We start from the raw sequence: 17,571 nt of genomic DNA, 5'->3' as shown, positions 1-17,571 counted from the left end.
TAACGAAGCTCAATTTGAATGAAATCCTGTGACCTTGCCAATTGGAAATGCGCACCGAAACCACTGGTTCGAAACAAAATTGTAATGGTTTCGAATGTGGACATCACCAGCAGATGAAAACCTTGATTTTTGCTTTTGTTTTACAGGTATCAAAGTTTGGTTGAGAGCATGAGGAAAAAGTTCGCCAAGAAAAGAGATCGCAGTGCTGTCTCAAACAAAGAGGATGTCAACTGCAACGTCACTGATGATATTAGACCCAAACGAGCTTTCATGAAGCCACAGGACTGAGACATTTTAAATCTGTAAATGCTTTATTTTTTATGCAATGGACTTCTTTTTTTATTAGTAGTATTTTTTTCTGTTTGGTAACAACAAATGCATTGTTAAAAGACTGTCTTTTATGGGAAAAGCACTAGTGGATGGTGCACTAAGGGGTTTTTTGACAATTAAATGTACCATCGTTGAAAAGCGTAGTAGATCCTGACCAGAGTTTCTTAACCAATTCTTTAAAAAATGATGTGTAGAACTTCCATGTTGTTTTTAAATAATCATTAAGAGAGAATCACATTAATGACACTTAACCAATATGCTGTTTAGACGATATGCTGTAGAGTGAAATCTGCTCTCTCACAGAAACAATATATTCATGAGTCAGAAAGTCAGATTGATGAGATTGTGTTGGAAATGTTAAAAAAAGGTTATTCATAGTGTAAAAAAGACTGCAGAACTTACTATAGCATAATTCAACATTCGAACAGTTATTTAATATTGACATTGCACGACTATCTGGGGTCAAAATCCATTGCTGCTGTGTTCACATTGTATAATGGATCAGTGACAGGAAATTACGCACAGCATGACTTTACAACAGGGAAAAAAAAACGCTGATAACTCTTTCTCCCCAATCACCCCAATGACATACAGTGCATTTAGACAATATTGATAGCGCTTTTTCCACTTTTTATGTCACAGCCTTATGCAAAAATGAATTAAATCAATTTATTTCCTCAACATTCTACTCACAATCCCCCAGAATGACAATGTGAAAAAGTTTTTAAAATTGTTGCAAATTTATTGAAAATAAAAAAGCTGTAAAATCACGTGTACATCAGTATTCACAGCCTTTCGCTGAACCTCGGCCATGTAAGCTGAGTGATCGGGGGAGAATGGCCTTAGTCAGGGAGGTGATCAATAACCCGATGGTCACTCTGTCTGAGCTCCAGCGTTCTTCTGTGGAGAGAAGAGAACCTTACAGAAGGACAACTATCTGTGCAGCAATCCACCAATCAGGCCTGTATGGTAGAGTGACCAGACGGAAGACACTCCCCGCCTGGAGTTTACCAATGTGAAGGACTCTCAGAGCATCAGAAACTAAACTCTCTGCTCTGAGACTAAAATTGAACGTCATGCTGTGGGGATGTGTTTCAGCAGCAGGAACTGGAAGACTAGTCAGGATAGAGGGAAAGATGAATGCAGCGATGTACAGAGACATCCTGAATGAAGACCTGCAGAGTGCTCTTGACTGTGGTGACGGTTCATCTTCCAGCAGGATAGTGACCCAAAGCACACCGCCAAAATATCAATGGAGCGGCTTCACAACAACTCCGTGAATCTCCTTGAGTGGCCCAGCCAGAGCCCAGACATAAATCCTATTGAACATCTCTGGAGAGATCTGAAAATGGCTGTACACCGTCACTTCCCATCCAACCTGATAGAGCTTGAGAGATACTGCAAAGGGGAATGGAAAATTCCCAAAGACAGGTGTGCAGAGCTTGTGGCGTCATATTCAGAAAGACTTGAGGCTGTAATCACTGCTAAATGGGCATCAACAAAGTATTGAGCAAAGGCTGTGAATACTGATGTACATCTGAATTTTCAGCTTTTTATTTTTAATAAATTTACAACAATTTCAAAAACTCTCACATTGTCATGATGGGGGATTGTGTGTAGAATGTTGAGGAAATCAATTTAATCTATTTTGGAATAAGGCTGTGATATAAGCATGTGGAAAAAGTGAAGCGCTATCAATCCTCTCTGGATGCACTGTATATAAGTGGCTGTAGGTCCATATCTCCTCCCCAAATATCCCTCTACCCTAAATCTCGCTTGTTTCCTTTTTTTCAGTCAGAATTAATATAATGCAGTCGGCGCCGGTAGCCTAGTGGTGCTGTGCGCTGACATATAGCACCAGTGTGCTCGTGGCGACCCGGGTTCGATTCCCGTCTCGGGGTCCTTTGCCGATCCTTTTCCTCTCTGCTCCCAGTGCTTTCCTGTCTGAATTCTCTACTGTCCTATCAAAAATAAAGGTGAAAAACCCCTAAAAAATCATTATAAAAAAAAAAGAATGAATATAATGCAGCAGGAATCTCAGATTATGCCTCTGATAATTCACACTGTGATCATTATAAGCTCTAATGTGCCTCAGATTTCAGCCGATTGTCTGTGATTTCACTGAAGCCATCAGCGAATAAACAGCATTTCATACGTTTGCATTTCCAACCCCTCCTAAAAGATCCCTATCAAGTACACGACTGTGCGAAACGCCTAAAAGCCGCCCGTTTAATGTGGAATCGCTGTGGCGAGTTTTGCAGGCTGGACGCCGCTCATAAACATCCCGGAGAAGATTTTATCGGACAGTGCCGTCGGACAGTATCTGTACAGTAAAGACAGCACCCACGCTCCGGCCCCGGGGTAGTAGAAGTGTTTCGGGTTGGAGGACAGTATCGCGTGCTTTAAAGACTGCAGAAACGGCCCCTTGTCTTCACTTGATGCTAAAGACATATCCAGCAGCCGCTTCTGCATGGAGTGAATGTATTCTTCACCATACGAGTCCTTCACCTCTTCTGATAAACCACTGAGGATCTGCTCCTGAGCGCGCTCCCACTGCTCGCTGCTGCCCAGGATATCTGCAAACGTCAGCCAGGTTGACTTTAGTGTAGTGGTTAATAAATTATGACTAGATAAATGGGTCATAACTCACCCCAAATCAATAGGTTTGTTACGGTTTTATACAGAAACGGTTACAGCTACAATATAGACCTTTTTCTTGGAACGCATAATTACCCATGATGCTTTGCGTGTATGCGCAAGGAGAATGCGAAGAACTTCCGGTCGGCAGCTGATGCGTGTAAACGGTCACATTTGGACAGCTTTGAAACGATAGTTTTAATCTATTTTATCTGCTTTTATCCTCTTTGAACTAATACTGTTGTCCATCAGCAGCATCTCCTGGACTGATCATTTAAAGAAATGCGATCTAATAGGATGGAAAACAGCTGCTGTGAGGCGTTTCCCCTCGCTGTCAGACGGCATCTTCTGCAGTTTAGATGAAGCCTCGTCATTGCTAAAGTCAACATTTTCTCTTTATTTCAAATATATAACCAGCCCAAACTAATGTAGTTCACCAAAATGTTTGACACACACACGTAGCCTGTACTGTGCCACTGACACACTGATTTAATAACTGTGACAACGTGGAAATACAGGCTAGTGTCATTTCGAAATGACAGAAAAACACAAACCGTGGTGAAAACAACACACAAAATAAAACACAAACGGCTCGCGATTAGAATGAACAGCAAATCAGCAGCAGAGGATCAATAACAGACTTTTATTGCTCATTTTTGTAAATTGCACGACTTTCATACCTGTTAAGTTTCATGCCAGAACTCTAATGTGCTCTCTCTCTCTCTCTCTCTCTCTCTCTCTCTGTGTGTGTGTTAAAGAGCCGCTGAGCTGACAGGCTGACACTGTATTTCTGACAGCAGACACGTGAACTAGGAGAACGTTTTTCTCGTATTTCTGACGCGCTTGAACCACACGTGACAGATTATAACGGCTTTAACAGACACATTTCTAAGTTGTGTGTCACAAAAACACTCTGTTATCCATTACAAACGTTATTGAAACCCATTTTCGGAGCGCAAATGACCAGTTGTACACGCTGTGAACGGAAGTTTTTAGCATACTACCGGAAGACGCAGGTCGCTATTGCGCCCGCCATGCAGCAGCCATGAAAAAGGTCTATAGTGAAGGTCATTCCTATAAAACAATGGTCTGCTACAGAATATAAATGAAATGGGTAACAGATTTGTTCACAATTGTTCATTTACCTCTACTGGAATTTGGTATGAATTTGTCCCTAAAGAGCTCATGCATTTTAAGAGACAGATGAAATCAATAGCCAATAGTATCTGGCTGCAGACCTGCACATGCGATCAATAGTGATAGTGACGTCACTCTGAGGGGTAGAGGTGGGGTTTGGTGTATGCATTAACTTTACTGTTTGGGTTGTTTAATAGACGGCATTACAGCTCATTGGTGTGGATGCTAACATGGTTGATACTCACTGGTTCTGAAAGCTCCGGGCTGAACGATGATGACTCTGACACCCCAGCTGGACAGCTCTTGTCTGATCGCTCCGCTGTAAATATTCAACGCTGCTTTTGATGCGCCATAACCTGCAAACCCCACAAGAGGGACCTCTCCTGGAGGAAAACAAACCGTTACAATGCTGTTAGAGTAAATTGGGGGTTTTAGACACATCACATGGCATTAGTCTACATGTTTGGTGGATCTGTGTGTGTGTGTGTGTTTGTATGTTTATTGCAACTTATAGCTATTTCACGCAGGATTTAGATTGGTAAAAACATGTTACATAAAAATAATTCAGCGAGAGAAAAAAAAAACTACGTATGAATAAAAAAATAATAATAAATAAAAAAATTGATTATTTTTTCAGTTCAATTTATGATAAACATCTTAAAACTCTTCCTGGAGACAAATTATTACCACACACTGAACGCACACACACAAACACACACACAACAAAACACCATCACAAACTCAACACAAACAAACACACTCAATCACACATACAAACTCCACACACACACTAAACACAACACACTCGCAAACAGACAATGCATTAAACACACACAAACAAACACACACTTAACACAGACACAAAACACTAAGCGCACACAACACAAACACATTCAACACACACACACAACATACAAACAGACCCAACATGAACACACACAAAACTCACACAAACGCACACACACACACACACACACACATCCATCCAGAAAGGCGAAACAGTGGTTACACATGGCTGGCACATCATTCTTGAATACATACAAACAAGTCAGCTTGAAATGACCAACATAGACTGACCAGCCTAGACTGAATAACATAGACTGACCTGCCTAGACTGACCAACATAGACTGACCAGCCTAGACTGACCAACATACTGACCTGCCTAGACTGACCAACATAGTCTGACCTGCCTAGACTGACCAACATAGACTGACCAGCCTAGACTGACCAACATAGACTGACCTGCCTAGACTGACCAACACAGTCTGACCTGCCTAGACTGACCAGCCTAGACTGACCGGCCTAGACTGACCAATCCGGCATATAGTATAAACAGTTTGTTCAGGTCTTTAATACACTTTTTGGTTGTTGTCCTGCAATTTATTACCCTATTTTGTGTTATTATTACCATGTTTGTGTTGTTATTACCCTGTTTTGTGTTATTATTAGCATGTCTTGTGTTATTATTACCCTATTTTGTGTTATTATCACCATGTTTTGTGTTATTATTACCATGTTTTGTTATTATTACCATTTTGTGTTATCACATATTTTGTGTTATTATCATGTTTTGTGTTATTATTACCGTTTTGTATTATTATCACCCTGTTTTGTGTTATTATTACCGTTTTGTGTTATTATCATGTTGTGTTATTATTAACATTGTGTTATCACCCTGTTTTGTGTTATTACCGTTTTGTGTTATTATCACCCTGTTTTGTGTTATTATTACCCTGTTTTGTGTTATTATAACCATGTTTTGTGTTATTATTACCCTGTTTTGTGTTATTATAACCATGTTTTGTGTTATTATTACAGTTTTGTATTATTATTACCCTGTTTTGTGTTATTATAACCATGTTTTGTGTTATTATAGCCATGTTTTGTGTGTATTATAACCATGTTTTGTGTTATTATTAGTTTTGTACTATTATTACCCTGTTTTGTGTTATTATAACCATGTTTTGTGTTATTATAACCATGTTTTGTGTTATTATTAGTTTTGTATTATTATTACCCTGTTTTGTGTTATTATTACCGTTTTGTGTTATTATTACCATGTTTTGTGTTATTATTACCCTGTTTTGTGTTATTATAACCATGTTTTGTGTTATTATTACAGTTTTGTATTATTATTACCCTGTTTTGTGTTATTATAACCATGTTTTGTGTTATTATAGCCATGTTTTGTGTTATTATAACCATGTTTTGTGTTATTATTACCATGTTTTGTGTTATTATAACCATGTCTTGTGTTATTATTACAGTTTTGTGTTATTATAACCATGTTTTGTGTTATTATAACCATGTTTTGTGTTATTATTACCATGTTTTGTGTTATTATTACCATGTTTTGTGTTATTATAGCCATGTTTTGTGTTATTATAGCCATGTTTTGTGTTATTATAACCATGTCTTGTGTTATTATTACCATGTTTTGTGTTTTTATAACCATGTTTTGTGTTATTATTAACCTGTTTTGTGTCATTAACGGGTCTGTTTTCTTCAAAGTGGGATGTAAATGATCAAGTATTACCTGCCATACTGGTGATGTTGATGACTCTTCCTCTGGATTGTCGTATCAGAGGCAGAAATGTGTGTGTCATCATGACACTGCCGAGGAAATTCACATCCAAGCACGATTTATACATTTTCATAGGCAGAATTTCCCCATCGCACACGTATCCCAGCACTCCCGCATTGTTCACCAGAGCCCAGAGTCCTGCACGCAACAGACACATTAAACTAAACGACAACACTTGAGGGCCCTAGCATACACCCGGCGCAATAACCAGCAAGACGTGTTTGGCGTGATTTGTTGCTATTTTCATACCAGTGGTCCTAAACAAAACTCTAGCTAAGAAATGAAGCCAAGAGAGGATTCTGGTTTCTTTATTTGATTATGGTATTAACTAAAGGCATTCAGTACAACATCTACTCCAACCCCAACCCTCACAGTAATGTAAAAATATTAAATATTGTTATACAGTGTGATAAAAATGATGCTGTATTGGTGCGAGTATCAGCAGCAGTCTAGACTATCTCTTTAGAGTGACAGTTTCGTTGATGGCGATCTAACCCAAATCAACATTACCCATCAGATGTCAACAACACACTCCACAGTTACCTGTTTTGTCAGTTTGGCTCTTGATGAACTGATGCGTTTGTGTGATCTGTGTGTTGTTGGTGATGTCTAACTGCAGGACGGTGAGGTTTACAGATGCAGACTCCTTCAGTTTCAGAGCTCCAGGACTGAGTTCATCCAGAACTCCTGCAAACACACGCATCCCCGCACGGTCCAAAACCTGGGCCAGTTCATGACCAAACCCTGAGTCACAACCTGCGCGACAAAACACACGCTAAAAACTCAAGATTCAACGCGTTTATTGACTTATTATGCACAGTAAAGTGCAGTTTCCCTGTATGATGACATTCTTACTTTGCGGTCACCACTCAATGCCAATAATGAACAGTTGAAGTCAAAATTATTCGCTCGACTTTCCATTTCTTTTTCAAATATTTCCCTAATGATGTTGAACAGATTCAGGAATTTTCACAGAATATCCTATAATATTTTTTCTTCTGGAGAAAGTCTTATTTGTTTTATTTCGGCAGGAATAAAAGCAGTTTTTTAATTTTTAAAAGCCATTTTAAGGTCAAAATTATTCGCCTCCTCAAGCAATATTAGTTTTGGATTGTCTTCAGAACAAACCACTGTTATACAATGACTTGCCTAATTACCCTAACTTTACCCTAATCAACCTAGTTAAGCCTTTAAATGTCACTTTAAGCTGAATACTAGTGTCTTGAAGAATATCTAGTCTAATATTATGTGCTGTCATTATAGCAATGAAAGAAATCAGTTATTAGAAATCCGTTATTAAAACCAGGGCTCAACAATAAGGACTGCCCGGGGCCAGCGTGAAAGACGCTCGGGACAGTAGACAGGATTGTTACTGGCCCCTATCAGCCAGTAACGGTGAGCATGCAATTTTTTTCGTAACATTGGCTGCGTTCGAAACCGCCTACTACTCAGTAGGTGCTGCATTTGAATGTAAACGTACTACTCGGCTGTTAGAAAAGTACGTTCTATACAGTATGAATGTGAAAAGTATGAATGGAATTCGGACGTACTACATCCTCCATTTTGTCATGGTCACGTGACCTACCTGCGTCAGTTGCGTTGCCTCACTTCCATTCATGAATTCTCTCACGGGGCATTATGGGATAGCGCAGCGTGCATGGGCTGCGCACTTCAGAATCTCGCTGGAAGTAGTAAGTCATCCGGATACTTCTCGCCTACTGATTTTCGAATTCTATGAATTCGGACATACTACTCGGCTCGTATACTGATTTTGGCGTACTATATAGTATGGAAGTATGCGGTTTCGGACACAGCCATTGTGACAACAATTACAGCGAAAAGATGGCAACATCTAACTATGAGGCTAAAAGAAAACGTCAGTTTCTAAAGTCTTGGAAGCAGACAATCACATGGGTACAAAATTAAGAAACAGGAGAAAAAAAAAGAAGGAAAAAAAAAAAAAAGAGTTGTCAATTTGGCAAGACATTTTTATAAAAATAATTTAGAATTGTAATAAAATACCAGCACATTTTTCATACTGCTCTTTCGTTTGCATAAAATCAAACAAATTTTGCTCATTATACATTTATTAACATTTTTTAAATGTTTAAATTCTAGATTCATAGACATTATTTTGCCACATTATTTAAAATATGTGGCTAAGAACTAGCTATTAACCTTTTTTTTTTTTTGGTGGGGCGAGTGAAAATTTTGGCAGGGCAAGTAAAAACCTCAACCACTGGCCCAATCGGCCCAGTAGAAAAAATCCTTAGCGTTGAACCCTGAAAACTATCATGATTAGAAATATTTTGAGAAAATCTTGTCTTCCATAAAAAGAAATTAGGAAAAAAAAATGTACAGGAGAGCGAATAATTCAACTGCATATTATATAAAATACGTATTTAACAAAATAGGCATGTACAAAAGTAAACGCAAGTAAATGCCTTGCAAAATAGAATTTAGGACGTTTTCTCTACATTGATTTATCAACGTTTAATACTTTTTAAGACACCCTGAACATTAAGGAATTGTGTGGAACCCAGCATTTTACAGTATATAGACACAAAAAATATGTTTGCTGATAAACTACATATTTACAATGAGCTGAAACACAATTCTTGATTATTTTTGGGGAAAACTTATGCTCAATCCACTTAAAATTTGTAAAAACTATTAAGTTAACGTAATTCCTTCACAAATCGATTGCGTGGAATGCAGCTTACTTTTTTTTTTATTTACAGTGAATGATGGGCTAAAAACCATCTGTGTATTTCAGTGCTTCTGGGCCTACTTCTGGGTAATTGTGTTTATCTGTTGTGGTTTTTAGGCATTGAAAGAATCCACTTAATCATGCGGCAAAGGCATGTTCGTTTATTATCTTAACCTGGACGGAAACCAATCAGTGTAAAGTGACGTCGCTGGAATGCTGCAGTGATTTACGGTCCTGTAAAACAAGGGCACTAAAGTTTAAAGCTCATCAGGACGGCAGGCAAACATTATGTATAACACTTCAAGATGTTTTACAAAAAAACATTTAGAGCTTTATGCATAGTTGCGCCATTTGTGTTAATGTAATGTAAAAGTCACTCATTATTATTTCATAGCTACATATAAACTGTTAGAATTACATGGTTGCCTTAAAAATGTTGAATCAAATTTGCCTAATAAGTCATTTTAACTTAAATGACATTAAACTGACCTAAAACAGCATGTGTAACTTTATAAATATCTCATAGAAACTTGGTTTAATAAGTTATGATTAACATATATGATGTATTGATCATCATCATGTACTTTACTACGGTAAATCATTGCTTTAATAGTTTTATTATCAGCCTAAAGACTTTACATCCAATAATACCATGATATATTCATGATTATATTTTAATAAAATTGAACCTAAACACGTCCAAAAGTTAAAAAATAAATAAATAAAAACAATATTTATAAAAATTAGATCCGTTTATGACTGTATGGATATTTGCAAAGAAAAAAATGCAAAATTTTAACAAAACTAAAACCTTTTAGTTCTAAATCAGTCTAATTTGTTTTGATTGGTGGTGGAGTAAAACATTTTTGTCAGGTTACCAATAGTTTACTGCACTAAAAGATGGTTTTAAAATTAATATTTGCCTTAAATAATGTCATGTTCAACCTAAATGACATTAAACTGACTTAAAACAGCGTGTATAACTTAAACTAGTTGAAACTTGGTACTTAGTTTAATAAGTTATGATTAACATATGCTGTATTGATCATCATCATGCACTGTATTACAGTAAAACATTGCTTTAATAGATTTATTATAAGCCTAAATGACATTACATCAAACAAAACCATCATATATTCATGTTGATTTTAATAAAACACATCCAAAAGTAACATATATGAGAATTAGATTAATCTGTTTATGACTTAGTTGACATTTTTGAAGGAAAAAAGGCTCAATTTTAATAGAACAAAATTATAAAATGAAAGTCTGTGTTTATTTATTAATTAGTTTTGATTGGTGGTGAAATAAAACTGTTACTGTTTAAATAATTTACTGTACTAAAATATGGTTTAAAAATACTAGCCGCCTACGTGTCATTTTAGCTTAAATTACATTAAACTGAATTAACCCAATTTCAGCATCATTTTTAAGTTGTACACACTGTTTTTTACTTAGTTTAATTAGTCGTGACAACATATCTACGTTAAGTAGCGTGTATAACTTTAAAAAAATAGGTTGAAACCTGATTAAGTCAGTTTAATGTCATTAAATAAACTACAAATTCTGTAAGTGGGGTAAAAAGTATCTTGTTTATACCCTAGTGGCTTGTTTTGCTTAATTTTAAAAGAAAACCCCTTAATTTTAACTTGTAAATACAAAATAGGTGGACTTGTCTAGACAAGTGAACTAATATCTTAACATATATCTAGTCAACCGTGCTGCCATCATGACAAAGATAAAAGAAATCAGTTATTAGAATTTATAAAAACTATTGTTTAGTAATGTGTTAGAATGAATAATTCATATTGTATATGAATTGAGAATTAAATGATGTGATCATCTTACCTGTGATGAGTACAGCCTTGTTTGCAGCAGTCATCATGACATCTCGCTCTACATAGTGGACCACACTACAAAGCACACTCACGAGTCCTATTTTTAGTGCACTTGAATGCACCAAACAGTTTAAAATCCCTCCAGAAACCAGCAGAAGCACAAACCACCTCACTGACCGTCCCTGAGCGACCCGCAGAAGCAGAAACCCAACACAGACGACCATCAGCAGATCATACACCAGCCCAACACAACCTTGCACAGCCTCCTCCATGTCACACACACACCTGTGCCGCTCTACCTGCGCTCGGCTGGTTTGATGAGTGTGTAAATCTTGTAAATCTTTCAGGTTTTATGTTTCATTTCACACAGCACGCAGGAATGAATCACGCCCACTGCCAATGGATATCATATGTTGTATATTTAGGCATGTTTGAGCACGCCTATGGCCTGCAGAGTGCTGGTCCTGGGCTGAATTATATACTGTTATTGTTAAAACACTCGAGGGCCACATGTTAGTGTGCATTAAACCAGTGAACTGCGAAAACACACGACTGAAAAGGGCCCCAATTTGGCTTTACGGCATCGTTAAAAGACAAAATGCGGGTCTAATTTCAGAACCGTCAACCTTTAGTAACGTTACTGTCCAAACGTAATTTCAAAACCGCACGTTTTTCTACACGGTTTCGATGTTTGACCACACGAAAATGGAGTATTGGATGACTGAAACCGATACTTACTGAAAACTCCGGCCAGGGTGAAGATTTTCCGAAAGTACAGTGTGGTCAAAGAGCTTAAAATCACCAAGGGGCGACGCTCAATAGAAAGTTCCACAGCAACAGCCCCGCGACTCCGCCATTTTGAAGTGAAAGCGATCGGCCGTTTATTGGATCTTATGAACGACACATACAAAACAATGCCAGAGGTGTACATACAAATCAGTACAAGAGTTATATAAGAACATTATAAGAATTTTAAGTACGAAAACTCAATAGGTAAAACAAAATAAAGTAAAAAAAAAAGAAAAAATACAAAAATAATGTTAGGCCTTGCTTACTCACACTGCACTAAAAAGGCGGCTCTATTGACGCATTCTTTCCAATAGACACTTATAGCATAAGCGACATCTAACGTAAATATCTATATTTATTAGGTAATACCCAAACTTTTTTCCCAATCAATATTTTGAATAAACTGTGTTTATATATTGCAATTATATTCCACGTCCATTGGATCATGCAGCTGCTTTGTATTTATTTATTTAAAAAGCACATTAATGCTGATACCTGATAATAGACAACAATACAACATTTACAACCTGGTGATCATCAAATAACCATGTTTTCTTGAAACTTTAAGGTGAAATAACTTTAATAGTTATGATTTATAGCATACAAATAAACATGTAGTTGCCATAAATTATATGCCAATTACATGTAATAATGTCAAGTGTTCACACATATACAAAAGTTTGTTTTTTTTAGTTATTGCTTTATTAGAAAACATGAGCTAGGCGTATGACTGTTGCAAAAGTGAGGAGCTTTATTGGAGAAATATTTTATGTAGCCTACATATAGCTTATATGTGGATGAGTAATACAGGAGACCTATATATCCTGTATATGCACATATATGAACCAAATTATTTGCCTATGTGGCATTTATTCATTTTCTTTTCGGCTTAGTCCCTTTATTAACCAGGGGTCTCCACAGGGGAATGAACCGCCAACTTATCCAGCATATGTTATACACACTCATTCACTGAAACCCACACCAACTGGGGGAGAACATGCAAACTCCACACAGGCTCAAACCAGCGACTTTCTTGCTGTGAGGTGATCGTGCTGCTACCCACTGCGCCACCGTGCAGCCTATTATGTGGCATTTGCATATATGCAGCGTATACATTATCATATGTGCATATAGGTTTCATATATGCACATTTATCCTCATATACTGTTCCATGTGGGCCCATATATAAATATCCCACATTTGCATGACTTTCAAAATGGGATGTTGATAATAGACTGACAGTACAGCTTTTGTTGCTGTATTATAATAGTATTTTTTTCCAGAGTAGTCTGTTAAAGAAAGACTAATAAAGCTTTTATGTAAAATATGTTAATACATTATAAATGCGTCTCCTGACCTGAATCCAAAGGGGCATGTTCATTATTGGCGGGGATCTCTTTCAAGCTACCACTACAATATGACACTTCAATAAATGGATATACAATCCTCAAACTAGTTTTTTTGACAATCAATCTGACAGTAAAAATATTTAATAAAATAAAATATTAATATAAGAATAAATGGTAATGAGTCGAGTACTGTTATATTTTTTTTAATGAGCTAATAATAACTATATCTTCCAATAAACACAAGTATAGGTGTCTTGTATTAATTTTAATACATTTTCTCAAAAGTCTTGAATGTTTGGTCATTACTGAGAATGTTAGCAGTTGCGATGTTAGCAGCTGGTTTGCCAATTCAGTTGCAAAGATTTTGAGCTCAACAGATGTGATAAAGATCAAACAAAACCTGCCTGGTAAGGGGAGATTATGTGGATTATGCACTGTCCCAAATGCATGATTAAGGTTGATAAGATGATCCAGAAATCAAAACTACACGCACACACACAAAAACAGTCGGACCAGGAATATGTTGTACATGATGACACGCGTCACGCTTATAAAAAACATCTCTGGATCTCATCTTCCTGGTGGAAGACTTAGAGCAGAATAAAGGGGGTGAACATTTTTGACCAGGACAAATCTGTTTTCTTATTTTGTTGAAATATTCCCCCCATCTCTTTGCGAAGCAACAGAAGGTACTTGCATGTTTCTGGGAAGACAAATTACATACAACTTTCCTTTATCTTCCAATTGCAAAAGTTTTCACCCCCGGCTCTTAAAGCATTGTTTCTCCTTCTGGAGCATCAGTGAGTGTTTGAACCCTTGTTTAAATAGTTGTGTTTGAGTCCATCAGTTGTCCTCATTGTGAAAAGAAGGATCTCACCATCATATGGTCAGTGAAAGGATTCAGATCCGGAGAAGATGCAGGAAATTGAAGAATCTGCAGGATTTTTCTGAAGATTAACTGTTCAGAAGAAACAAGAAACTCAAAAAGAAAAAAAACATCAATAAGTAAAAAACAAACAAGCAACAGCCGTGGATAAAAGTATTCAAAAGCAAAAGGGTTCACAAACTTTTGCACAGAGTTATTCTATAAATTTCAGCCATTTTGGTTGTTTCGTGAACTACACTGCCTGACAAAAGTCTGGTCGTCGATCCCAGTTGTAGGAGCAACAAATAATAACTTGACTTCTAGTTGATCATTTGGTTCCTGAAAGCAAAAAAGGTCAAGGTGCTCAAGGATTGGCCAGTCCAGTCCCCAGACATGAACATTATTGAGCTTTCTTTGCCATTTCAGATGACTTTATTAAAGCGTGATTTGAGTCATGTCAGAGATGTATGGATGCAGTCCTCCAAGCTCATGATGGAGTCAGACACAATATTCAATCCGTCTCCACTGCAGCAGGACTTTATATTCTATACTGGACATTATTGAAGGTTCAGTGATGAGACTTTAGTCTGAGCAGAGTCAGACCTTACTGTCCTAATGAAATCATTCATAATCAAGGCATGATCATATTTTATTAAGGTAAAATAAGCTTAATCTAGAGGCCTTTGCCATTCATTCAAGGCACTTCTTATACTAAATGATCAACTAGAAATCAACTTATTATTTTGCTCCTAAATCTTGGATAGTCGACAAGACTTTTGTCAGCCAGTGTATAATGTAAATATCTTTTATGCAGATACTTTACTCAGGACTGTACTAAATTTTAAAAAACAGCACGCGTTTTGTATGATCTCTCTTATTTTGCTCAAATTATTCACATTTTCTGTGAGGGGCAAACAAACTTTTACACGCCGTTCACTCAGCCAGCAGCTGCAGGTTCAGCAATTCAGTGTTAAAAGATTCCCTTCAACTTTTGATGGGCTTTTAAAGAGACATGTCTGATACAGATCAAATCAAACTAGCTTGATGAAGGGAGGATACGCACTTTACGGAACACTAACAAAGGGTAACTAGTTTTTCCGTGAAAGGAAAATGAGAAACACAGATAAGAGATAGCTGGAAAGTCAAGAAAAAGTAGGGCAAAGTAGAAGAATCAACTAAAAACGGCATGCAAAGGACACTTGAAGTCCCTGTGAAATGGAAATTAAGTTTTTCAGGTGTTAGTTTAAGCATGTTGGGCGCCAAAACATTGACAAAATTCACATATATAAAGATATAAACATGTAAAGCTTAGGTTAGTTTATCGATTCCGCCTCGAATATGGATTGACGTCACCTCATACTTTAGTTTCTCATCAAATCTTCTGACCAATCAAATGCTCTCAAGTGTCTGACATGCCCCGCCCCATTTTTCTCATTTGATGCACTCTTACTGACTGAGCTGTGATAAAAATAAAACCCTATTGGCTGTTTTTTTTAAAGAGGGAGGAGCTACACTATTTCCCACCTGCTCCTTGTGTTTCAAGCATAGAAGAGCAACTGGCCCAGCCGGGACCCAAACCGAAACCTTCTTGCTGTGAGGCCACAGTGCTAACTACTGAGCCACAGTGCCACCCCACTGACATCCATAGTAGAAGAAAAAATTACCATGCAAGTCAATGACCAGCATTTGTCAGTATATCTTCCATTATATCTTGACGAAAGCAACACAGAAGATATATAAACGATGGCAGAATTTTCATTTTTCTAAGAACGAACCCTTTAAAATTATGAAAATTAACCAAGCGACAAGCTAATGTGACAAATAATACATTTATTGTGGTTCGTTGGTCCAAAGGAGAACATGAAGATCCATCTACAGCAGATTGAGCGGTGCATACTGACAGAATCGTCCCACACTGGTCCACAGATACAGGAATACAGTCGAAATCTCACACAAACACACACGAAACCATCATGCCTTATAGATGACGACAGACATAAAGTGCTCATCCTCCTGCTCTCGGCTCCCCGTCTGAACTATGCCAAGCGTTAATACAGAACTCTCTAACCTCATTGGATGAGGGGGTCAGCGGAGGTTGGTTTGCGGAAATATCTAAGAGCGGTTCTTCTTGAAGAATCCAATGAGTCCATTGGTGGAGGAGTCGTGGGAATGAACCTCCGCATCGTCCTGCAGCTCGGGTTCGATCTTCTTGGCCAGTTGCTTGCCGAGTTCGACGCTGATGAGACAGATGACATCATACTCTCTTATTAAAATTACAGCTCACCCACAAAAAGTAAAACTCTCAAAATTTTCTCATAATTTAACAGTAACACTTTATGAGCACACTTTTAGTATGAATTAGCATGTTATTAGCATGTCTCTACAATGAATTACCATGTTGTTACCATGTTTCTTGTATGAATTAGCATGATAACATGTTTCTTGTATGAAATAGCATGTTGCTAGAATAAATTAGCATGTTGTTAGCATGTTTTTAGTACAAATTAGCATGTTTCTTGTATGACATAGCATGTCGTTGCCATGTTTCTAGAATGAATTAGCATACTGTTAGCAAGTTTCTAATATAAATTAGCATATTCGCACATTTCTTGTATGAATCAACATGTTGCTAGCATGTTTCTAGAATGAATTAGTATACTAGCAGGTTTCTTGTATGAAATAGCATGTCGTTAACATGATTCTAGAATAAATTAGCATGTTAACAGCTTTCCTTTGTGAATTAACATGTTTCTGTATGTTTTTGTATAAATAGTACATTATTAGCAAGTTTCTAGAATGAATCAGCATTTTAGCATGTTTCTTGTATGAAATAGCATGTTGTTAGCATGTTTCTAGAACGAATTAGCATGTTATTAGCACGCTTCTAGTACAAACTAGCATGTTAGAATGTTTCTTGAATGAATTAACATGTTGTTAGCATGTTTCTAGAATGAATTAGTGTATTAGCATGTTTCTTGTATGAAATGTTTTTTCCATGTTTCTAGAATGACAGCATGATGTTATCACATGTCTAAAATGGGTTATGTTGCTAGCATGTTTTTTGTATGAAAGAGTGATGCTAACGTTACTACAATGTTAACATGCTTCTTGTATGAAATAGCATGTTGTTAGCACGTTGCTAATAGGTTTCTAGTATGAATTAGCATTTTAACATGTTTTTATATGAAATAACATGTTGTTAGCATGTTTGTATATGAAATAGCATGTTACTGGAACTGTTTCAAGAATTAATTAGCATATTAGCATGTTTCTTGTATTAATATAATGTTTTAACCATGTTTCTAGAATGACAGCATTATGTAATCACGTT

At 37.0% G+C, this 17,571-nt stretch overlaps 3 protein-coding genes across 15 annotated transcripts in view; 1 reads left to right on the top strand and 2 right to left on the bottom strand.

Annotated features, from left to right (window-relative positions):
• Window positions 1-987, top strand: part of mphosph6 (M-phase phosphoprotein 6) — a 365,175-nt gene extending 364,188 nt beyond the window's left edge. For 2 of the 3 annotated variants that reach the window (XM_073941996.1, XM_073941995.1), the window contains one exon: window positions 147-471. In XM_073941996.1, the coding sequence (XP_073798097.1) occupies window positions 147-288 (142 nt within the window). In that variant the 3' untranslated portion in view covers window positions 289-471. 3 annotated transcript variants of the gene reach the window in all.
• Window positions 293-13,361, bottom strand: hsd17b2 (hydroxysteroid (17-beta) dehydrogenase 2). Of its 10 annotated transcripts, none has more exons than XR_012399862.1 (7): window positions 11,976-13,361; window positions 7,233-7,445; window positions 6,642-6,827; window positions 4,350-4,487; window positions 2,839-2,906; window positions 1,881-2,291; window positions 293-1,122 (listed from the first exon to the last, which is right to left on the bottom strand). XR_012399862.1 is itself a non-coding variant. In XM_073942011.1 (7 exons), exons 2-7 carry the CDS (start codon window positions 11,282-11,284, stop codon window positions 2,121-2,123), a joined length of 813 nt encoding a protein of 270 aa, XP_073798112.1. In that variant the 5' UTR covers window positions 11,285-11,312; window positions 11,976-12,102; the 3' UTR covers window positions 293-2,120.
• Window positions 13,362-16,050: 2,689 nt separating this feature from the next.
• The window catches only part of gpia (glucose-6-phosphate isomerase a), a 25,760-nt gene continuing 24,239 nt past the window's right edge, over window positions 16,051-17,571 (bottom strand). Inside the window, 1 exon segment of one of the 2 annotated variants that reach the window (NM_144763.2) lies at window positions 16,051-16,476. In NM_144763.2, coding sequence (NP_658909.2) covers window positions 16,353-16,476 — 124 coding nt within the window. In that variant the 3' untranslated portion in view covers window positions 16,051-16,352. 2 annotated transcript variants of the gene reach the window in all.

The sequence above is a fragment of the Danio rerio genome, chromosome 25, assembly GCF_049306965.1.
Source record: "Danio rerio strain Tuebingen ecotype United States chromosome 25, GRCz12tu, whole genome shotgun sequence".
In the NCBI taxonomy this organism is placed as follows: Eukaryota; Metazoa; Chordata; class Actinopteri; order Cypriniformes; family Danionidae; genus Danio; species Danio rerio.
The sequence above is the reverse complement of the archived record's forward strand: the minus strand, read 5'-3'. Positions and strand labels throughout refer to the sequence as shown.

Coding starts and splice junctions, on each gene's coding strand:
- hsd17b2 (XM_005163177.6), bottom strand. CDS start 11,509: ATGGAGGAGGCTGTGCAAGGTTGTGTTGGGCTGGTGTATGATCTGCTG. Junction 6,828..7,232: donor GAGCCAAACTGACAAAACAG/GTAACTGTGGAG, acceptor TGTTGCGTGCAG/GACTCTGGGCTCTGGTGAAC. Junction 4,488..6,641: donor CAACATCACCAGTATGGCAG/GTAATACTTGAT, acceptor GTTTTCCTCCAG/GAGAGGTCCCTCTTGTGGGG.